Genomic DNA, 24,554 nt, shown 5'->3' on the forward strand with positions numbered 1-24,554 from the left:
ACCATCCTCCTTTCAAGTGTTTAGGGTGGAGTACATGGCTTCTTCCCCTTGTTTTATTTCACAACAGTCTTGCAAGGTAGGTAATTCCCCCCACCTTGCAAATGGGAGGCCAAGGTCGAGCGAAAGGGCTTGCCGAAACCCACTTAGTGAGTTCATAGGGGAGACAAAAGTTCAACCCAGGGAATTTTCCAGTTCATCGCTCGGTGCCTTAGTCACTAAGCTAAATCACTGTGCCCGTTTCCCTTTAAGATGGATCAAGGAAATGAACAAGGATTTGTTTTCCTGGATCCTGAGAACGTCTGTCCAAAAAGGATGAAACAAACACAAATGTATGTAGCAGAATTAGCGTGCAGGGGGGTGCAACCCTCTATTTACGCTCCTCTGGCATTGCAATTCAATTACGTGTCATTTGCAAGTTTGTGTAGCTGCTCACATGTTCCTAGAAGGACAGCACGGTGATTCATTGTACCTCCCTGCTTCCGGGAAACACCTGCTTTCTCCCAGGACACCATCATCAATTAAATGATATCATTTCCTGTACTATGCATTACACCAGCAAACAAGGCAGTCTTCATCACTGTCATCTTTTAAAAATCCCACTGAAAACAGAAGGTACGTTCACCAACGCACACACAAAAATTTACTAAGAAACAACAGTCAGCTACCCAGGAAGACTAATCCTATTGTGCTGAAACAAAAGCTAAACCACGGAGGAAATACAAGCCCTATACAGATATTAGGGGCACAGACACACCCAGGCACGGTGTCCACAAGAGCACAGAAGAAAGCCCCACACCAACACACTCACCACAATCCCAATGCCTGCCTGATTGAAACAAACACTGTATTCAAAGAATTATCCTCTCCACTAGACACTCTTCCACTCTCATATCCAGTTACACTTATTTATTTTGTTTTATATTTTTATACCAAGCTTTGGGCTGTGGGTACAGTTCCTTCCTTCCTTCCTTCCTTTGTCTTCACAACAACTCTGGGAGCTAGGTGAGTCTGAGAGAGGGTGACTGGCCCAAGGTCACCCAGGAAGCCTAGTGGCTGAGCAGGGATTTGAACCTGGATCTTCCAGGTCTAACTCCCAAACCACTCCACCATCCTGACTTATGCTTATGACCTTAGCTCTTCCAGTTTCCCTACCATCAACTACCCCAAAAATATCCTGCTCCCTCCAACAACTCCAGCCTTTCTTTCTCCCTTGCTGCCCTTCACCAATGTGAAGTTTCACAAATAAAATTCTATGAGGGAGAGGAGCAGAAACAATGGCTTAAGGGAGGAGGGGGGAAATTCCTAGTTTGTACATACAAAAATTGCTGGCTGCAAATTCAACAGCATCCATACAAAGGAAGTATGCCACACCACCTTGCTTGGTTTCTCTCCCCCTTTCCTTGGGGGGGGGGAAGTGGGTGGAGAGTCGCACAAAGACCTCAAGAAACGTTTTGAAAAGAACAAACAAAACAGGAAGTGTTTTTTTTTGCAACACAATAATCAAACTTAAGGGCTTTGAGATCCAACAGAAGGAAGATCAAGGCAACATTACTGAAAGAGAAGAAAACACCCCAGTTCAGAAAGAATGGAAGATAACTGCGGGGAATCTATGTTATTTTAAAGAGGAACATTACTGAGTGGCTCAGCTTCTACTTGCAGTTGTGGACCTAGTCCCGGTGCCGTAGGAGGGCACAGGACCACAAAATGCCACCCCCCCGCCCCCAAAACAGTCATATAAACAGCCATATAGAACAGCCATTTTTTTGCATTTTGAACACCTTAGAAGGACTTCTGGGGACCGGGAAGGCTGCAGGCAGCTTGCAAAACGCCTTCTAAGGTCTCAAAAATGGGCCCAAAATTTTTGTTAAAAAATGGCAGAGGGGTAGGTTGCAGCGCTTCCCCCCCATGGGGTATTTGTCCCCCTGTCCCCACCAGGTATGTCAGTGTCTACTTGAACTGTAGGTTTTGATCCCATTTTCAGAAAAAAGTTATTTCCAATTTACAGCACGTGTCACAATAAACAATTGTACATGTGCATAACATTTACTATTATCTCAGTTTTCCAGTACAACAAATACAGTGCAGTTTCATCTGGTTCGGGACCAGAACATGGATGAAAGTAAAAAATGGATGAATAGCATGGCCTGATCTAGCTTGCAAATTTATTTTGGCCTGCAAAAAAAAAAAAATGTAAATAACTAACAATATAACACAAGCTAATGTGTGTGAATCCTAAATACACTGAAATAAAAGAAAAATAAACATAAGTACGTCAAAAAACATTGTGGAAGGCTGGATGAAATTGGGCAAAAAAGGAAAGGATGAAATTTGGAATGTGGTTATAACTGAAAATAGCTGAAAGACCAGGGTGGTGAAAGCCAAACAGATAGAAGTGAAGGTATTGCTGGATTGTCTCAACTCTTTAAACTGGCTTCACCCACTTTTGTGTTGTTATAACCCATTTCAAGATCTTGGGATTTCCAGGGGGGGACCTTAAGGGTGCCTTAAGGACTTGTGTGCAGCAGCGATACAATTATTATAACACAAGGCCAAGACAGATGTGAAGATACACACTACAGATAAGAAGACATACCAGTCCTGGCTATTAATGGCATCGCCATATCCTGGAGTATCTACGACTGTCAGACGGAGTTTCACCCCTCGCTCCTCTATCTCAACGGTTGAAGCCTCAATCTGGACCGTTCTCTCTATTTTTTCTGCAAGAGAAAACCTTAAAATGTTAATTGTCCCTTATCAAGGCCATTAAAAAAAAATACACACACACAACCCACATAACAGTACATTATTGCTCAAACTATCAGTGAGCCTTCCAAGTCAAAAACAAAAAATGCCAAAATTAATGGAATAGGGTAGAACCATAATATTTTTTTAAAAAAATAGAGAATTATACTGCAGATTCTCATTGGAGTTGCCCTCTAAAATTCTCTTAGTATATTGGTGACCCTTCAAATCAGCCCCGGAGTGCCCTGGAAGACTGAAGCGTTCTTCTTTGGGCTCCTTACATGGGCATGTTTATGTTAGATATGTTAGATTTGTGTCCCTTTATCCTTTCGTACAGGGACAGATCCTTTCGTACAGGGACCCTAGCACGTATGCACTGCTGAAACAGAGACGCCTGCGTTGGCTCGGTCATGTTGTGAGAATGGATGATGGCCGGATCCCAAAGGATCTCCTCTACGAAGAACTCGTGCAAGGAAAGCGCCCTACAGGTAGACCACAGCTACGATACAAGGACATCTGCAAGAGGGATCTGAAGGCCTTAGGAGTGGACCTCAATAGGTGGGAAACCCTGGCCTCTGAGCGGCATGGCCTTTCCCAGTTTGAAGAGACACTTGGCCAACAGTCTGAGGCTAAGAGGCAAAGAAGGAAGGCCCATAGCCAGGGAGACAGACCAGGGACAGACTGCACTTGCTCCCGGTGTGGAAGGGACTGTCACTCCCGAATTGGCCTTTTCAGCCACACTAGACACTGTTCCAGAACCACCTTTCAGAGCGCAATACCATAGTCTTTTGAGACTGAAGGTTGCCAACATGAACATGACAGGGACAGACCTATTTGTGCTACAGAAAAAGCATAAGTGCACCATTGGCAGGTGAGAGCACTCATCACACTGGAGGATAAGGAAGGTTGCAATCCTATTCACACATTCCTGGGAGTAAGTTCCACTGTACTTACTTGGACTTACTTCCATGTAGATATGCATAGGATTGCGCTGTTAAGTGAACCAGCCCTTAATGTTGTTAAAGAATAAGGCCTGGTGGCCAGATGATTCTGAAAGAGTCTCAGATCTGGCTATTCCCCATTCCTGGCTAAAAATCTGGAATCTCTCAAGTCCTTTTCCCATACACACATGCACACCAATACTGTCCAGCTAAAACCAGCAGCCTCATCCCAAACACACAAGCAGAAGCATGACAACCAGGGAAATACAGTCAGTCAGCTCAGTCTCCCCTGTGATTGTGTACCTGCTCCATCCAGTTTCTTGGTGGGTACAAGATCACAGGGGATGCTGAACTGTTGCTGCTGCAAGCTCTGAGAGACTCTCCGAGATTGTCCAAGTCTCTCTGAGAGACTAGAGCTGTGTCAGAGAGCTCAGCCTCCGCTGAGATTGCACAGGTAGTGGTGCTTCCAGGTAGCCCCCAAAATGTCTTATGGCATGATATTACGTGGGAGCTCTGCGCACTGTGACTCCCCAGACTTGGACTTCAATGTACATCACTGATGACAACTAACCCACCATGCCAAGACTGAGCATGAACAAGCACTGGCTGTCTCTGGGGAACAGCGCAGGTCTAAGAGAACCATCTGTAGACAAGACAACTTCCCATTTTCCTCCCCAGAACTTCTCCAATTCGAAAAGGAGAGAAACCAAAACAAAAGTGTGCAGCGAAATAATTTTATTTTTAAACTTCCCATAAATTTCCATTCTCAGAGATACTGAACTGAGTCAGTCGGAGCTTTGGGAAAGCACCTCCTCCAGTCAGGACTGGCAAAGGAAATAATGCCACAAGGGGTGGGACTTCTCCCAGACTGGAGACTGGAAAAGAAACAAAAGACCCTCTCTCCCTTCACGCCAAAACTATAGAGGAGAGACTGATTTACCTGCTGCTCCGGGAATGTAACGTTCAGGATAGAGATCAGTCAAGAACAAACTGTTGATTAAAGTGGATTTTCCCAAGCCAGATTCACCTGTGAATAAAATGGCATGTAATTATTGCAGTCAATCCCTGTTTCTTTCACAGGAACCACAGGTTGGCCATACAGTGAAAGTACTGTTTTTTTTCCTGCTTGTATCCACCCTACTTTGGAAGATAAGAACATCAAAGCCTTTTGCTAACCAGACTAAAGAATAATAGGAAAAACCGAGGCTGAGCAGAGCCAAGCAGTAAATTCTGAACTGAAACTGCAACCCTATATCCATTTATCTGGGAGTAAGTCCCATTATGCTCAATGGGGCTTCCTTCTGAAAAGACACACATACGATTTCATTGTGAAGGATCTTAACCAAACATTGATATACGACAACTATAACAGCACTGTCTCGTCAAGTCCAAAATTAAGTTGATTCACATTCTATATGCGGTCAAGGGCAGAGGTGCATGCATGCGTGAAGCCATCGTTCTGGGCAAAATGTCACGGAAAATGGCCAGCATGCTCATAAGACAGGGTGAAGCAGGCACCTTAGGTGATGAGCAGGTGGGAGACGCTTATGCACCAAGCCTGTCAACCTCTGCCATCATTTGGTCTTATATTGCACCAGCTACTGCACCTGCCTCCTACTCCACTTCTTCCCCCTGTGTAGAGGAGCATAGAGTACTGTACTGGAGTGTCTCCCAGGAGAGAGACTCTACCCCACCCCACTCTATGCTCCCCCACACACTTCCTCTTCTGCTTGCTTCCCAGGCTCTGCCAGTCTTGGAGGCAGGTACTGGGTCATATACCCAAATAATAACTTTAGGAGGTAAGGAAACCTGAAGGGGCTTCAACCAGCACTGTGAAAAGGCAACAATTAAGGAGTGGCAAGTCAGTTTACAGCAATACCTTGACTTTCATCCACCTGACTTTCATTGCTTTGCTCTTTCAGCCATTTTCAATCATAACCACATTCCAAATTTCATCCACCTACTTTCCTCTTTTATCCTATTTTATACAACCTTCCACGATGTTAGTCAATATTCTAAAGTTTATTTTTATTTTGGTTCTGTTTATTTAGGTTTCACATGCACTCACACGTGCTATAAATAGGGGTGTTTGAAAATGGTTTTATTTTTTCGCAGATTTTATGATTTGAAAGGTAGAAAGCGGTGTTATGTGTTTTTATTCCAAGTTCTTATTTTTATTAATTTTAAACTCTTCAAAATTGTAGTTGGGTGATATAGGTGATACAGCGTCAGCAGATGCAGCCACAGTATTATTTCTGACTGGAAAAGTAATTTAATTTCTGGAACACAAAAATGCGGTGTTATGTGTTTTTATTCCAAATCCTAATTTTTATTAATTTTAAACTCTTCAGAAGTGTAGTTGGGTGATATAGGTGATACAGCATCAGCAGCTGCAGCCACAGTATTATTTCTGACTGGAAAAGTAATTTAATTTCTGGAAAATATGTTGAACACAAAAATGTAGTGCTTTGTGTTTTTATTCAGATATTTTAGACACAAAATGCAGTGTCTGGTGTTTTTATGTGCTTTTAACCCCCACCCCAAAAACACACCTCTAGTTAAAGTTAGCTATTTACATTTTTCGCTGTCCAAAATAAATTTGCAAGCTAGATAAGGCTCTGCTTTGACATTCATCCATTTTTGACTTTCATCCATGCTCTGGCCTTAAGCAGCAATAGTGCAAGATATTGCTGTAGCTCCTTAGATCAGTGAACATCTGCCCTACAAACCATATAACATTAGTGCTTTGTAATGCAGTAGTGATGAACAAAAGGTATGGCCTTGTAAGGGTGCAGAACGTTTTCATCTGAGCATACGATTATGTTCCTGCCCTGGACCAATCAATGTCTGGGTTTCGTTACATCTAGCTTAGTCCGGTTGATTCCAGCTGGCTGGAGAGCAGAGAAGCATACAACTTGGGTATGAAACACAAGTCACTGAGGTCACCATGACCAGCACAGTGTCATGGCTCAAAATATTGCAGTCCTCTTCGTCACTCAGTATAATCTAGTTTTTTCTTGATACTTGCATACTGCAAGGTCACTTCCTAAGTTACACAGTAAGCCCCCATTAACAAATTACTTGGGCTTTAATGGCTCTTTCATCAGTCACAAAATAACTTCCAAAATGCCCTCAAAAGGAAGGCAAAGGAAGTGAGTCAGAAAGCGATTTAGTGACATAGAAATGCAACCACACTGGTGGCCACTGGCTATCCAATAACAGGCCACTGAACCAAGACATGACCACAATCTTACATGATGACACAATGCACTCTCACTAGCAACCCTCCTAAACAGGGAAAACTACTCCATAGGAGGCAACATCAGTCGAGGGGGAGTGGAGCACCAGGATTTTTTCTAATAATAGGAACATTCAGGTATTGCCTTTGAAATATTTTTTTTAATAGCCTTCGCTGAGAAGAAGCATCAGGTTCCACAGAAAGCAAATGGAGACATTTGCCTAGGGGCAGGTCATCTAGGCCAGTGGTGCTCAAAGTTGCACCCACTGCATGCCCAGAATGCAGTTCCCATCCGGACCAGGTGCCACGCAACATCCTCCTCTTTCAGAGATGTTTTCGGAGACCATTTGCGTTGTCTGCCCAGGATCTCAGAAGGTCACGTGACAGGATGCCAGATGCGACTTCCCAGAGTATCCTTGTCCCCCAATTGAGGGGAATGTCACGTGGCACCCAAGCAGAACCAAAAGGTCTGCTCACCAGGCAGACACAGTCATGCAAACGCCGGATCCAGCCCCCGGGCCGTGGTTTGCACGACTCTGATCTAGGCCACTGCCTTTCCTAAGGGCTGCCTGACAGACAGGATGAAACTCATGATAAGTCAATGCTACAGCCCTACGGAAATTCACCCGAACGATGGAGCGTCTCCCGGGAGAGACACTCTAGCCCACCCCATTTTTTGCTGGAAATATTTCCCACATCCTCCTAACCTGCAGGTATAGGAAAGGAGGGGAGCATTGGGTTTGGCTCTGTGAAAACAGGAACAGGAGACATATTTTTATGCTGCCTTTTCTCCAAGGAGCTCAGGGTGGTGCACATCGGTCCTCCCCTCCTTTTGTCCTCAGAACAACCCTGTGAGGTAGGTGAGGCTGAGAGTGAGTGACTGGTCCAAGGTTACACAAGTAACTTCATGGCTGAGCAGGGATTTGAACCTTGAACTACCAGGTCTAAGACCGCTCCCAAAACACAACACCTTCCTGGCTCTCAATACTTGGATATGGCTCGATCACAGTAGTCTGAAACAAAATGGAGCCACCCTTGCCTCTTCTTCCTGCTCATGTGCAAAACCAAAGAGAGGCAGGGTCCTTGGTGGGTGACCACAATTTTGTCCTGGAGACAAAGACCAAGGCAGCACTGAAGGACACACACAATGAAAAGCCATTTTCAAAAATTGCATTGTGAAAACTGGAGTACGTCCCACGATCCTCATGCTAATTTCGGTCACAGGCAGCAACTGTTACCCTGCACATGCCTGATCTCATCTGATCTCAGAAGCTAAGCAGGGTCAGGCCTGGTTAGTACTTGGATGGGAGACCGCCTGGGAATACTGGGTGCTATAGGCTTATATCATAGTCTTTCGAGACTGAAGGTTGCCAACCATCTCCCTATACTGAACACTATCTCCCGATCTCGTCTGATCTCGGAAGCTAAGCAGGGTCAGGCCTGGTTAGTACTTGGATGGGAGACCGCCTGGGAATACCGGGTGCTGTAGGCTTCTACCATAGTCTTTCGAGACTGAAGGTTGCCAACCATCTCCCTATACTGAACACTATCTCCCGATCTCGTCTGATCTCGGAAGCTAAGCAGGGTCAGGCCTGGTTAGTACTTGGATGGGAGACCGCCTGGGAATACCGGGTGCTGTAGGCTTCTACCATAGTCTTTCAAGACTGAAGGTTGCCAACCATCTCCCTATACTGAACACTATCTCCCGATCTCGTCTGATCTCGGAAGCTAAGCAGGGTCAGGCCTGGTTAGTACCTGGATGGGAGACCGTCTGGGAATACCGGGTGCTGTAGGCTTCTACCATAGTCTTTCGAGACTGAAGGTTGCCAACCATCTCCCTATACTGAACACTATCTCCCAATCTCGTCTGATCTCGGAAGCTAAGCAGGGTCAGGCCTGGTTAGTACCTGGATGGGAGACCGTCTGGGAATACCGGGTGCTGTAGGCTTCTACCATAGTCTTTCGAGACTGAAGGTTGCCAACCATCTCCCTATACTGAACACTATCTCCCAATCTCGTCTGATCTCGGAAGCTAAGCAGGGTCAGGCCTGGTTAGTACCTGGATGGGAGACCGTCTGGGAATACCGGGTGCTGTAGGCTTATACCATAGTCTTTCGAGACTGAAGGTTGCCAACCACTGTCAAATGAACTGGTGCCAGCCTTCACTGAACACAGATGCCTACTGATGCCTAGATGCCTAGTTACAGTCTAATCCTCAAATACTTATCTCAGAGAAATGAATGAAGGCACCTACCAACCACCATCAAGGTGAACTCAAAACCCTTCTTGACGGACTTCCGGTGGACTTGATTGGGGAGATTGGCGAAGCCCACATAGCCCGCCGAATCGGAAAACTGAGAGGAGAAGCAAGAGAAGAAAGAAAAATTAAAAGATTTGACCTGGAGGCCCTTAAACAAAAGCACATGAAATCAAGCAGAAAACCAAAGAAAGCCTCAGAACAATGGGCATGCTTTGGTGGACATTCAGTGGGAACAGAAGAAGTGTGAGGATTCTGTACATACTCGCCCTTCCTCTTCTCCCCTCCCCCCCATTTTTGACTCTCCTAATTGGGAGAGAAACCCCTGCTAATTGGGTAAGAGGCAGGGACAGGAAACCATTTGGTTATTTTGATTACCCCTGCTAATTGGGTAAGAGGCAGGGACGGGAAACCATTTGGTTATTTGATTTTTCTTTGTAAACCGCTTTGTGAACTTTCAGTTGAAAAGCGGTATATAAATACTGTTAATATTATTTATATACCGCTTTTCAACTAAAAGTTCACAAAGCGGTTTACAGAGAAAAAATCAAATAACCAAAAGGCTCCCTGTCCCAAAAGGGCTCACAATCTAAAAAGATGCAAAAGAACACCAGCAGACAGCCACTAGAACAGGCAGCGCTGGGGTGAGGTGGGCCAGTTACTCTCCCCCTGCTAAAAAAAGGAGCACCCACTTGAAAAAGTGCCTCTTACCCAATTAGCAGGGGTTAATAATAATAATTAATTAATAATCCTACAATTAATAATAATTAATTAATTAATAATCCTACAAAGGCTGGAGGGAGAAAAGAACCGCAACTGTTCCCCAGCGCCGGGAGAGCAGTTGCTAGAGATGGAAAGCACTTTACGTGGCATTAAAGTAGTATTAGATGAATTCACGGGGAGTATCTACTCTAGTTGCCAGAGCACAGAAAGCTATGCAGAGGGGCTCCCATCCACCACTTCACCCATCAGCCTGGATTCTATCTGCAGTTCCTTCTGACCCCTCTGCAGATTCACCCCTGACTAGTACATATACCATATTCCCTTTAAAAAAAAAAAGTTTAACTGTACCACTTTGGAAGCTAGTTCTGATTGAGAAATGGGATATAAATAAAAATACAGTACCCCCACCCCACCATATCCATGGGTCCGATATCTGCAATTTCAACCAGCGGCAGACTGTAAAAAATACAAAATAATTTCCAGAAAGTTCTTGAAAATTCTGACACAGCTCCTCGCGCTTCCTACTTCCTCCCCAGCCCACCAGTGCTGTCTTTTGATACACTATCAAAATGTGTGTGACCGCAGGCCCTGGATCACCTCGATCACTGCACTCAGTGGCACCGTGTCATCCAGCAGCACTTTATCAGCCGGCGGCTTCTCCATGAAGACTACACCAAGGCAGAGCAGGGAAACTCCCCCATCCTTCCCTCTCCACCCCTTGCAGCACATCACCCAGTGGCTCCCTCCAGCTCAGAGATACTTGGTGGCTGTCAACATGGGAGCGGTAACCCAACCATCACTCAGGCAGGGCAGATCTGGGTCTTAAAACCTAGAATCTGCAAATACTGTATATAGGGTTTGCTACTATCCGTGGTTTGGGGCATTCACGGTAGGACTTGGAACGTATCCCCTGCAAAATACGGAGTACTAGAAATAGACATGAAGTCAATATGCTATCTCCAGGCTCAGCAGTGCCTTTGCATACAAGCTGCAGCAAGATAATAGTGGGAGAGGAATCTGCCTTCAGCCTCTGCTTGCAGATTTCTTGAGGCAGCTCAGTCACCACTGGGAAAAATGGGATGCGGGACTTTTGGCCTCCGAAGGCACACTGAGATTCTAGGACTCTGTCCCTGCCCTGTCTGGTGCTGTAGCTCAGGAGCTGGGCAAACTGCCTGCATTGCACCGACAAAGTCCCAGGTTTAATTTCTGTTAACACACTACAAGCTGTGAGATACAGGAAGCTGGACTAGATGGGCCTATGGCCTGATCCAGTGGGGCTGTTCTTATGTTCTTAAGCCAGGCTGGGAAAGACCCTTGTCTCAAACCCTGGACAGCTGCTACTGCTGTCACCAGTCTGATTTGACAAGGACTATACAGACCACTGGTCTCTGACTTGGTAGAAAGCCGTTTCCCATATTCCTAAAGGGAGATCACCTGCACTTCCTGCCACATCTTGGAGATGCCCAAAGGGACACCAAGTTCTCCCTACACCAAAACATTATTAGAAAAAGTTTATTTTAATACCCCATGAATTGTACAGCAGTGTAGACAACTGCAGAGATCCAAATCTTTGCTCAAACCACTAAGGTTAGAGGATCAGGATACATATTCCCCAACGTATATTCAAGCAGGTTGTGTTTTCCGCTCCCCGCCAACTGTGCTTAGGAAAGAGCAGCCTCCGAGTCAAAATAATAATAATAAAAATAAACTTAAGAGCATATGATCCCTATACAAACACAGATGCTGGAAGACAACACCATTAGCACGTACTTTGCGTGCACCAAGTCCATTCTGCTCACCTTTACTTTTTCACCCGATTGAGACATGTTCCTCCACACCAAATTTCAGAGCCTGGAATAAACCAAAAAAAAGGGGGGGGGGAATAGAACATTAAATGTTATACAATAAGTTATAGTACTGTTAATCATGAAGCCAAGAATTCGTTGCCCCATTTGAACTTTGGAGTACAGGAAAATAGACACAGGCTCCCCTGCTTCCACCTTCAACTATGTAAATGTTAACTTCTTTTTACTGTAGCCAATTCAAAGCGGAAAATCAGTAAGCAGCAAATATAGCTTTTATTTCTTGAATAATGTCAAACATTACAAAAGCAAGTCTGTATAAGTGTACGAAGTGGTTCACATATATCACCTTGATTATTCTCCCCATGTTGCAGCCAGGGAAGACTGAGGCTAAAAGGCAGTGGCTTTCCTAAGGCAACCAAGTACAGGCTGAGGCCCCTCCCAGGCAGGCCAGCATTGAATCCTCAAGTACTGGCAGCAGCACCCATTTAAGCAGCCAGAGGATGCTATGGGGACCTGGTGCACAGTTTTGCATCAGGGACCCCAACAACATGGCAATGCCTGCTCATCCCAGCACAGCACTCCTCCCAATGGCTGTTCGCTGGTGTCTCCCTTGTGCTTCTTTTTATAGTGTGAACCTCACTGGGACAGGGTATCATCTCTTTTGCTATACACACACCAGTTTGCAAACGCACACTATTCATTTTGCTATACACACAACAATTTCCAAACCCCTGCTAATTGGATAAGAGGCATTTTTTCAAGTGGGTGCTCCTCTTTTATTTAGCAGGGGGAGAGTAACTGGCCCACCTCACCCCAGCAGTGTCTGTTCTAGTGGCTGTCTGCTGGTATTCCTTGGCATCTTTTTAGATTGTGAGCCCTTTTGGGACAGGGAGCCATTTAGTTATTTGATTGTTCGCTGTAAACCGCTTTCTGAACTTTTAGTTGAAAAGCGGTATATAAATACTGTTAATAACAACAACTTGGGGTGGGGGGAGTTTGAACAGCAGGATATAAGTATCCTTAAACAGCAATAAAGTTAGGCAACATCTTGAGTATGCAAAAGTGTTTGATTTGTACAAGGCTTTTTTTGTAATGGAACGCACCGGAATGGCATTCCGGCACCTTTTTTTCCCCTTCTCTCTGCCCCCACCTTTTTTTCCCCCTCCTCTCTGCCCCCATCTTTTTCCCCCTGCCTGCACCACCCCACTCTGCACTGCTGGCTAGGGAGGGATTTGAACCTCCAACCTTGTGCTCCACAGCCCAGCACTCTCTCCATTGGGCTATAGGAAAGCCTATTGTCAAAGTGTTCAGAACTAATATATAAGGTTTTCAGCCCAGCTGGTGGCTATCAGTGCCTCAAGTATTAGTTCCAAACACTTTGAGCATAAGAGCTCTGGTGGCTCAGTGGCTAAACTGTAGGTCTGTGGAGCCAGAGGCTTGGGGTTCAAATCCCGCTGAGGAATAATTTTTTTTTTTTTAAGGTGGGAAGGTGCTCCATGGCTGCAAAATATAAAGGTTGGTTGCTAGTTGCCAAAAGGGGGGCCAGTTGAGGCTGCAAAACTCCTCAAAGTTCAGTCCCAGGCAGGCTCTTTTTTGAACTTTTTTTTTTTTTAAGTTCCAGTTAGGACTTAACCCACAGTTAAGCTCCTGGAGTAAGCCCCCTGCTGGAGGCTGTGGGTTAAGTCCTACCTGGGACTTTAAAAAAATAAAGTTCAAAAAAGTTCAAAAAAGAGCCTGCCTGGGACTGAACTTTGAGGAGTTTTGCAGCCTCAACTGGCCCCCCTTTTGGCAACTAGCAACCAACCTTTATATTTTGCAGCCATGGAGCACCTTCCCAGGAAATTATTCCTCAGTGGGATTTGAAACCCAAGACTCTGGCTTCACAGATCTACAGTTTAGCCACTGAGCCACCAGAGCTCTTAGGCTCAAAGTGTTTGGAACTAACACTTGAGGCACTGATGGCCACCAGCTGGGCTCAGGACCTTATATATTTGTTCTGAACACTTTAACCTACTTTAAGGCTTTAACACTTTAAGCCTACTGTATAGGCTTTCCTATAGCCCAATGGAGAGAGTTTCCTATAGCCCAATGGAGCACCTCCCCACCTAAAAAAAATGGGGTGTTTCACTCCAGCTGTGGCAGGAGTGCTTTTGCTATCAGGGAGCTCACATGGGATGGACGTGTGTGTGTATGTGTGTGTGTGCGCGCGCGCACATGTATAAAAAATGGTTTAAAAATAAATAAATAAATAAATAAATAAATAGTTGTGAGTTCCTGCACCTATTTTTTTTACAAAAAAAGCACTGGATTTGTATAATACACACCGCTTCCAAAATTCCATTTAAAGGTAAAGGTTCCCCCAGTGTAAAGCCTAGTCATGTCCAACTCTAGGGGCCGTGCTCATCTCTGTTTCTAAACTGAAGAGCTGGCGTTTGTCCATAGACAGTTTCCATGGTCATGCGGCCAGCATGACTAGGCACCTGAGCACACAGAACGCCACTAGCTTCCCACCAAGGTGGTAACTATTTATCTACTTGCATTTTTGCATGCTTTCACTGCTAGGTTGGCTGGAGCTGGGACAAGCAATGGGAGCTCACCCCAGCGCACGGATTTGAACCGCCAACCCTGCGGTCAACAGGTTTGTCAGCTCCGCGGTTTAACCCACCGTGCCAAAATTCCAGTTACCTTCTGCAAAATACAGCTTCCCCCCCATATACGTGGATCTGGTTTCTGCAGTTTCCATACTTTTAGGGGGGGTGGAACGGAACCCCTATGGATATGGGGAAGGGGCACACCTGTAAATAACTTTTTTAAAGCACAGAACACGCAGATCTGCAGCCTTGAAACATGGCATTTTCATAGGCAAATTGCTCCTGTAATTAGAACCACCCAAATGTAGAAACAAAGAGGAGAAGAGGCCAAAAATGTCATTGACGGGCTCCTCAACAACACACTGCTTGGCCTCAAAGGGAGGAAGCAGCTTACTGACTAGACACCTGTGACTTCTGGATCCAGATGCTTTCCTGTTCCTTAGTAAGAATCGCACTGCCAGCAGGACGTGGCAGAAACCACGATTAAATGCACGCAGTCAACGAATGCTTACATTGGAGACTGACTAGAGGGGAAGAAAAACTGAGCCAAAGAACACAGGTTCTGTCAATGTCAATAACTGATGGCTGAAATACAGGGGGGAAATCTGCAGTTGTTGAAGTGGTTCCCTAGAGTTGCCTATCTAACACCACACACACACACACAAACAGAAGCAAGGCAGCTGTACAAACACAGCTTCCAGGGGCGCCTGGATGAATTTCCAGATGTGTTTCCCAGATAGCTGCTGCTGGTCAGCTGCTCATCAAATCAGCTTCCTACCATCCTCATCGCATCACAGGTGCCAAGCGGAACATAAAGCTACCAGAACGGTCCCGATGAACATAGAGCTCAATAAACACTCCAAAAGGTGGGGGTAATAAAAACAGGGGCTTGAGTAGCTGGACAAGTGAAACTGTTTTTTGTCTCGTAAAGCTCAGTGGATCCTTATAGGGTGTCATTTTAAGAAGTGGGTCCTGGTGCTGAAAAGTTTAGAAACCACTGCTTTAGACGGAGGAGTTATCACACACCAACCATATACAACCACAACTCTTTCCTTCAACAATAAATCAGCAACCGACCAAAGCAGTTAGGCAAGTCCGCTTGGAGGCCAGTTCTGATGTCACAACAGCCAAATGGCTTCCCACACTTTGTAGCACCAGGTTGGTTGGCAACCTTCAGTCTCGAAAGACTATGGTATAAGCCTACAGTACCCGGTATTCCCAGTCAGTCTCCCATCCAAGTACTAACCAGGCCTGACCCTGCTTAGCTTCCGAGATCAGACGAGATCGGGCGTGTGCAGTGGACCCACTTTTTAAAACCACACTCTGGCAGGACCTGCCTAGCTTTACAACACTGGGGGGGAAAAAAACTTTCACTCAATCCTCTGTTTTTATCCTTTTTACTATGGTGGGGGGGGGGAACAGCCTCCCGGAGCACTTGTTGAGCTCCAAGTTCATTGGACTGGGATCATTCTGGTGGCCTTGTGGTCTCCTTCGATAAGAGCTGAAGCACGGTTGACTGCTTGTGAGTAAATGCACATATGTGGCTCAGTTTTGCTTTCCAAAGAGCTCAATACATGTTCCTTGTCAGCTTGGCGGGCGAGGGGGGGAGTCTTAGAACCCTAGTGGAAGATGCAAGCAATTGTTCCAGGAGAAAATGCTGAGTTTGATGGACGGATGGCTTGCGACACATGCCAGTTCTTTTCATGTGTCTGTACCCATCTCTCTGTGTGCACATAGTGTCCTCCCCATGACATCCCAGGAGAAAATAAATATTCTCTATTTAGTACATTTGGAAAGCTTCAGGGAACATTTTCACTTCGCTGCGGTGAAGAGCGAACCCTCCGCTCACGGCTGATAAGTTCCCTCATCTGCATCCCAGAGTTGCAAAGGAAATGAGCTGTTTTCCTTCCTGCCTCTTCTGTAGAGGGGGCCCCTTTTAATAATGGGATCTTGCTATGACGCCATCCTTAGGACAGTTGCGTGACTGTGTGGCATCTAGCCAAAGCCAAGCTTTGTGTACTTCTGTAGTGTCACTTTCAAAAGGCTTCCCTCCCGTGAGATCGGAAATGTCTTGGTACAGGACATGTAGTCCAGAAACCATCTTTGCTGGGTTGTAGCGTGTCCCCAGTTATATAACATGCACTCATTGGCTCTCAGGAGTCCAGTTTGCAAAATATTTGTGTCCAATTTAGTCCTGCCCCAGAAATGCCTGTCTCTCTGGGGTCATATTTTGGAATACAGCAAAGAGTTGTTTTGTGCTTTGCCCTGTTACTGGTTTGTCCTCCCAGTAAGTGGAAAGTGACCAAGATATTTTTACTAAGCCTGTAAGATCCCCAAGCATCAACTGCATTAGTTAAAAGAGTGTGCATTATTAAACTCTAAACAACATATGACAGTGGGGACAAATGGGGACAAACCAGGTCACTTCTATCTTCATATAAAGCTGAGGACAGGGGTTGTGGTCTCAGCACAGGATGGGTGAATGGGAAGGGCAACCTGAAGGGTGTTTCACCCCGTTGTCCCCAAAACTGGAAGTATCTCCTACTTAGGCAGAAACAGACAGCCAGGATGGTGTAGTGGTTTGAGAGTTGGATTTAGACCTGGATCCAAATTCAAGTCCCCACTTAGCCATGAAGCTTCCTGAGTGAACCCTTGGGCCAGTCACTCTCCTCTCAGCCTAATCCACCTCACAGGGTTGTTGTGAGAACAAGAGAAGGGAAGGAACACTATATCCCACCCTGAGCTCCTTGGAGAATGGGTGGTATAAAAATGTGAAAAATAAACATGCTTCCTTTGCCAGTTGCAGGAGAGGATATTTTCAGTTTCCAAAGGACTCAAGACAGAGAAGCAGGTGTCCATTTACATGCAAGTAATCGACCATGCCTTGGTCCACTCTGAGGGGCAGGCCTAGGGGAACTTATTCTCATCAGAATGGTCCCAATCCAATGAATGCAGGCCTCAACACACTCTCGGGGCAGATGTGTTCCAACCTCCAAGAAGTATTGAGCCCTATGGAAAGGGCAACTGAGTCACACATGTGCATTTACTCATGAGTAGGTGACCATGCCTTGGCTCTTATTGAAGGGCTAGCAAATGGGAACACAAGGATAGCAGAATGAGATCCACGTTCATTGGCTCGGGGCCAAACACTCGAGAAGGTGGTCCCCAACCATCGCAGTAAAAAGGATAAAAACAGGGGCTTGAGCAGCTACTAAAGTGAAACTTTGTTTTAGTCTTGTAAAGCTAGATGGGGCCCAGTAGAGTGTCATTTTAAAAAGTGGGTCCTGATGCTAAAACGTTTGGGAACCACTGACCTAGGCCATCACCATCCCCAAGCTACCTGAGTGATAGCATAGTGCTCATGTTACATTAAGGCCATCAATCCTATGCCAAACGTCCCTGTTCCTCCTTGCTAAACATAGTGAAACTGACTTCACAGTAAGTGTGCATAGCCTGGCACTCCAATATACCTTTTAAAGAACTATCTGGGATATTTTTTAATCCATTTGTTTTAAACCACTGCAATCCAGTCCCAGAAGTTGGGATAAAATGAGCTACCTCTTGAAAAGAATAATAAGTTTCAAAGCAGAAATAAGCAGCAAGAGAAGAACACACTCTAATGAAGAAACTTAAAGCATGTTTTGATATAGGGTCAGTGAGAGGTGGTCAGCATGAGTTTTTGCACTTCAGAACTGACTACATCAATGAGAACCACACCAGTGAACTCAGTTTCACTTTGAAATACTACTTCCGCACCAAGCAGACCTTCCACTAGCAAAAGCACCCATAATTCTTTCAAGGGATCTTCAGAGCTCCTATAAAAGGAACTGAAGTAGACAGCTCATTTCTTTAAAAAAAAAAATATGGATTAGAATCTCATCGTTAAAGTGAATCCAGAGGCATTTCCAGGGGATCCTCACAGCGTTTGTAGTTCTGAAGTGCTTAAAAAAGCCAGCTCAGACAATCCCTTCCACATTCTTCCAAATGCTGCTTGTCTGGGATTCGGAGCGCTCATTATGTCTGCAGCTGGTTTTAACCAAGTGAGCAGCCTGGCCTGGTGCATTTCAAAAATGCCAAAAATTCAGAAGACATTTTGCAGGACTGTTGGAAGGCCAGCCACAAGGAAACTTTGAACACAAGCCACAACTTTTCTCATCTCTTTAATGGAAGATTATTTTAAGGGCAACAACAAGCACATGCAAGAATCTGGAGGGCTGCCAGCTCTCCGGGAGGGTGTTAAAAACCTGCACTTTTGCTGCCAGGGTTTATACCCAACAGCTTAAATCAGAAACTCTGGGTGGGGATGGAAGCAGGAAGTTCCGAATCCATGTGGCATTCCTAAAATGCTTTCAGAATTGCAAAGCCAAGCACAATCCAGGGCTTATGAGCAAAGGCAAGAGAGACAAAGGAGTAAGGATGCCTACATCGTGAGCTGTCAGCTGCATAACCAAGGAGAGCATGTGATTCAGAATGAATTGAAGCACACAGGCCTGAGACTTCACTCACCCAGAAGGAAAAGTGGAGGGGAAAGCTTTGATATGCCTGTCATCATTCTGGCTTCTCTTGCCTGTGGCTTCTGTGCAATTCCGTTAGCAGCCCTGTGAAGATGGCGTTAACCCCGGTTGCTGGAATTGTTCCTTGACTGCGCCACTTGCTCTTGATTGGCAAGAGCACTGAGCATGTGTAGCCAGAATGGTGTAGTGATTCAGGACTTAGGGCCCAATCCTATCCAACTCTCCAGCACTGGTGCAGCCCCAAGGTAAGGGAACAAATGAAGGCCTCTGTGACTACCTCCCCACCACAGGATGCAGTGCATGCCCCAATGGCACAGCTGAACTGGCACTGGAAAATTGGATTTGGCCCTTAGACCTGAAAGATTCAGGTTCAGATTCCCACTCATCTATGAAGCTTCCTGGGCAACCTGGGGTCGGTAACTCACTCTCAGCCTCACCTATCTCACAGGGTTGTTGCGAGGACAAGAAGAGGGAAAGAACCATGCACATTGCCCCAAGCTGTGGAGAAAGGGCGGTATAAACAAGTGAAAAACAAAATAATTTAAAAGGAATGAGAGGTGAGATCAGTAGCGCCGTCCCATCCATAAGGTTGACTGACATGGTCATCTCTGGTATGGGATGGGGGCACCTACCATCCACTCTCCTCCTCTTCCCACTGCTTAGCTCTGAGAAGGAAAGGGGAATGGAACTGAAGACAAAGTGTGGAGGACCAGGGAGGAGAGTTTCCTTTTCAAAGCAGAACAAAAAGGAGGGGTGGTTAGGGCATGCATGTATAAGGGGAAGTGGCATTAAGGATTTGGTGCATTAAAGAGCCACACATGGATTGGGGTGGGGGCTGCAGTGTTTGGCACACAGCTTCAGGCACAGGAGGTCTCCCTGATCTTTGGCCCTGGTCATTAGTCAGACTCCAAGAAGACAAGTCTATGAACAGCTTCCAAGCACAGCAAGACATAACCAGAAGCCATGACTGTGCATACATGGCTATTTATGGTCAGATCATAAGTATTCCAGCAAGAAACATGGCAGTCCTCTCCAAACGCTCTAAAAAATATAACACACCAGGTGAAGCACCCTGTTTAGCTATGCTGGGACACAACAAGATGTAGAACAGATTATGCTTTCAAATCCGTATGACCCTCCTTTCCTCAAGCTCCCGGCCTTGAGTAAGGATCCTCCCAGCTGTACAAAATCAGTCCACTGCAGTTCTTGCCAAGATGCTAGCACACCAGTCCTTTCTCCTTATCCTGCCATGATTTCAATACAGAAACCTCCATTACACCCACAAACTTAAAGGAAGAGGAGGCAGAACCAAAAAAGTGCATACACACACGACATGATTGACACCCAAAACTAGCATATTTAGCTTTGGCCATACATTAGGAGAAAGTGTGAATGCTTAGCACAGATGCTCACTATGCCCTCTCCCATCAAGGGCAAACCACATCCCCATCATTTAAGGTTCTCTCTTCAGTAGTTGCCTTGAAAACATCTCATCTCCCATCCAGTCCCCATTTCCTCCTAGCTCTATTTCCAATCAGGCATGGCGCCCAAGGGGAGGAATTGAGAAATACATATGTTCAGCTAGGATTAAGTTCAATTAACACTTGTCACCAACAAGCTACCCACTCACAAGAAAGATGGCATAGGAAAAGGTGTGTAGTTGAGACAGAGCAGAGGTCTGGAATGTCTCCTGCAACAAGATTGCTCAGATGCTGCCTCTGAAACTTTTTCAAAGAATTTAGTCAAGAACAGCATCCGGCTCAGCTGGAAGCAAACTGAGAAATTCGCCTAAGGACATGAGCTCATGTCTAGGCCATTACCTATCCCAAGGCTGTCTAAGAAACAGTACATAACTCACATTTCACTAAGGCTACAAGCCTACACAAATTTACCTGAGAGTTAAATCCTAGCAAACACTGTAGCAGTTAATTCAATTTTTCAGTGTTTATACCTTTGTTTTCAATGACTGCAGCCCACCCCCAAAATCTGTTATGAAGTGAGCTAGATGTTTACATGACATATAATAAGTTTTAAAGTAGGAATAAGTGGTAGGGCAGAAAACACCCCTTTCATTCCACAGTCTTAGTGGGGCATGGCTACAGTGAGGTTATGGTGAGCTCCTACACTTCCAAACCAACCACAACATAAGAACAAAGAAAACTGCTTCCTACCAAGTCAGACCATTGGACGATGTAGCTCAGTATTGCCATCAGTTATTTGATTGTCTCTGTAAACCACTTTGTGAACTTTGCGTTGAAAAGTGGTATATAAACACTTTAAATAACCACAACAACATTGTCACCATGGACTGGCAGCCACTGTCCAAGTCTTCAGACAGAGGTCTTTCCCAGACCAACCTGGAGATGTCAGGAATTGAATTTGGGACTTTCTGCATACAAAGAAGGAACTCGAGCAGCACATGACAACAAAATGCTATGGCAAATATTCTGTTTTGTTTTGTTTTAAGACATCCTTCCCTACTCACAACAGAGCTGCCCAAAAGGTGGATTCCCACCCACTGCCTTTTCAATGCAATGAGCAGAATGTGAAGGGATGGCAAACTTCCAATCCTCTTTAACAACTGCAAGTATAGAACTTTGCGTGCTAATTCCTATAGATTAATTCATCATTCGGACAGGGCTCTTTATGGGTAATTCTCATTTGATGAAGAAACAGGAGCCCTATGGCACAAAGCATTCACCAGGTAACTTTACAAGGTGAATGGGGAAGGGGGAACTTTACCAGGTGAAACTTTCCACCACCACATATCTGTGCCAGGGGTATTCCCTGTTGAACTTTTGCTTGAGGAAGACACAGCTGGGGGGGGAATAAATTGAACTTCTAGCTCCCATGACAATGTAAAACATTGGACAAGAAGCAAAAATAAGAAAACTCATCAGGTGAAGGTTTCCACTACTGTTCAACCCAGCATATCTGTTCCAGGGGCATTACCTGTTGAACTGTCACCCGATAAAGGCACAGGAGTCTCAGAGGAGAAGAAGCATAATTCTGGGATAAAACACCTGCCTCGCGTGAAAAGGTTCCAAAGTCCAGACAGGGCAGAGAAAAATCCCCACATGGGACCTCAATGTGCCACTACCAACCACCATCAAGAATTAGATGCACAAGTGTTTTGACCCAGCATAGGCTTCCACCTACCCCCAGGCCTGCATGTGGAAGACAGCCAAGATGGTGTAGGGGTTTGGGAGTTGGATCAAGACCTGAAAGACCCAGGTTCAAATCCATGCTCAGCCACGAAGCTTCCTGGGTGACCTGGGGCCAGTCACCATCTCTCAGCCCCACCTACCTCACAGGCTTGTTGCGAAGACAAAAGGAGGGAAGGAACCACAGACACCACCCAGAGCTCCTTGGAGGAAGGATGGTATAAAAATGTGAACAGGCTGGATCAGGCCAAAGGCCCATCTCATTCAGCTTCCTGAATCTCACAGTGGCCCACCAGATCCCTCTGGGAGCACACAAGACAATCTGCATCCCAGTGCCCTCCCTTGTATCTGGCATTCGGAGATAGCCTGCTGTAAAACCAGGAGGTTGCACTTATCCATGGCTTGTAACCTGCAATGGACTTTTTGTCTAGAACAGTAATTCTCACACATTTAGCCCCAGGACCCACTTTTTAGAATGAGAATCTCTCAGGACCCACCGGAAGTGATGTCATGACCGGAAGTGACATCAGGCAGGAAAATTTTTATCTATCCTTGGCTGCAATCCTACCCACACTTACCCAGGAGTAAGTCCCATTGAATATCACTGTTAAAAGAATATACAAAGTAGCTTGTTAAAAGTACAGTTTTGTAACATTTCCCCAAACGCAGTTACATACCATGGTAGCATCAAGCCTAATATATTAAAAATAAAACATCGAAATGACTGGGGACCCACCTGAAATTGGCTCACGACCCACCTAGTGGATCCCGACCCACAGTTTGAGAAACACTGTTCTAGAAACCTGTCCAATTCCCTTTTCAAGGAGCTAAGCCACACATCATCACCATATCCTGTGGCAAGGAGTTCCAGAGACTAATTACACTTTAATTACTCAAATTTCTAATTATAAAAGAAATGTTTTCTTTGGTCTGTTCTAACTCCCCCAGTGCTGCATTTGCAGCCAAGCCAGGGAGAGGGAGCCCCTCCTGCATGCACCCTAGGTGGGGGAAAAAATGCATACCCAAAAGCCACATCAGGGGAAGCCTCCCACCATCATCCACCCAGCTCAGGGCCCTATAACAGGAGATTTGCTGGGGGGGGGTGAGTGGCAGGCAATGAAATGGGGGGGCTCCTTGCACCCCCTAAGGGAGCCCCCCTCTCCTTCCTTGCACCCACAGCCAATGCTTTTTGCATGCACCCCATATCAAAAATGCAAGAAGGGAAACTGAGGAATTAACCCTTTCCCTCCCAGCAGCTGTCAATCATTTCTCCCCCCCACTGCAGCCCCTCCCTGGAGAGGGGAGGCTCAGCCACTGACCCACCTCTCCTCCTTCCCAGCCACCCCCCACCAAAGTTGCCCCCTTCCCCTCCAGCCCCACTTACCTTCCCCCCAAACACCCTCCACTCAAACCCTCTTCCTGCTCCTTCACTCAGCTGCCAGGCCCAGGAATCCCTCCCCACCAGCTCCACCCATATCCCAGAAGCCGCCACCACCGCTCTAGCCTTCCAGGGCTCGCTCTTCCTCCGCATTGTGAGCAGGGATGAGCATAGAGTGCGAGGACTAGAACGTCTACACACACACACTTGCAGATTCCATTGGAGTGATTGCAAAGGGTTGTGGCTGCTTGCATGAGCTGGAGCTCATTCCTTGCTTGCTAATTAGTTTTTTTTTTAAGTGCATCAGTTTTTTTTGAATGCTTTATTTTTTATTTTATGCAATTTTTTTTTAAAAAGTAACAAAAAAGGGTACTGCATAACTATAACACTATTGCAAGTATCTCTTTTTTACTTTTAAATATAAGTTACATTATAAGTTATATAATGTTATAACGTTGCATTATAAGTTACATATTTTAAAACAAGAGGAGGAAAGTGTATCCGTTTTTGTGTTTTTTAGTCTCTGTAAATTAAAAACTAACAAAAAGAGCATTGCATGGATGTAGTCTTTTATGCAATTACATATTTAAAAGACAAAGAGGGAGAAAGTGGATCAGTTATTTTTTAACGCTTTATTTTTTTATGCTCTGTAAATTAAAAAAAACTAACAAAAAAGGGTGTTATGTAGCTGTAATACATAGCAGTGTTTCTCACACATTTAGCACAGGGACCCACTTTTTAGAATGAGAATCTGTCGGGACCCCCTAAGTGACATCATCAAGCAGGAAATTTTTAACAATCCTAGGCTGCAATCCTACCCACACTTACCCAGGAGTAAATCCCATTTACTGTCATACTTCCCATGCATTTTGGGAAATGTTACAGACCTGTATTTTTAACAAACTGTTAGGTACTGTATATCCTTTTAACTATACCTAATAGTTTGTTAAAAATACAGATCTGTAACATTTCCCAAAATGCAGCCGCATACCATGGTAGCATCAAGTCTATTAAAAATAAAATATTGAAATGAATCGGGACCCACCCTGAAATTGGCTTGCGACCCACCTGGTGGGTCCCGACCCACAGTTTGAGAAACACTGCTTTATAGCATATATCTTTTTTCTTTTAAATATGGGACGTTATCATTTCATTATAATGCCATTAGTAATTTCATTTTCTCTGTAAGCCGCTTTGTGAA

General features: G+C 45.3%; 1 protein-coding gene and 4 pseudogenes across 1 annotated transcript in view; 4 read left to right on the forward strand and 1 right to left on the reverse strand.

Annotated features, from left to right (window-relative positions):
* The window catches only part of LOC136634538 (septin-2), a 57,407-nt gene extending 33,959 nt beyond the window's left edge, over positions 1 to 23,448 (reverse strand). The window contains exons 1-5 of the mRNA XM_066610093.1: positions 23,360 to 23,448; positions 11,701 to 11,752; positions 9,176 to 9,275; positions 4,624 to 4,710; positions 2,594 to 2,717 (exon numbers count right to left, since the gene is read on the reverse strand). Of these exons, the coding sequence (XP_066466190.1) occupies positions 2,594 to 2,717; positions 4,624 to 4,710; positions 9,176 to 9,275; positions 11,701 to 11,727 (338 nt within the window). The 5' untranslated portion in view covers positions 11,728 to 11,752; positions 23,360 to 23,448. The remainder of the gene's footprint in view (positions 1 to 2,593; positions 2,718 to 4,623; positions 4,711 to 9,175; positions 9,276 to 11,700; positions 11,753 to 23,359) is intronic.
* LOC136634603 (5S ribosomal RNA) lies at positions 8,145 to 8,261 on the forward strand (annotated as a pseudogene).
* LOC136634551 (5S ribosomal RNA) lies at positions 8,291 to 8,413 on the forward strand (annotated as a pseudogene).
* LOC136634552 (5S ribosomal RNA) lies at positions 8,443 to 8,565 on the forward strand (annotated as a pseudogene).
* On the forward strand, positions 8,595 to 8,717 carry LOC136634606 (5S ribosomal RNA; annotated as a pseudogene).
* Positions 23,449 to 24,554: the final 1,106 nt, after the last annotated feature.

The sequence above is a fragment of the Tiliqua scincoides genome, chromosome 14, assembly GCF_035046505.1.
Source record: "Tiliqua scincoides isolate rTilSci1 chromosome 14, rTilSci1.hap2, whole genome shotgun sequence".
Classification (NCBI taxonomy): Eukaryota; Metazoa; Chordata; class Lepidosauria; order Squamata; family Scincidae; genus Tiliqua; species Tiliqua scincoides.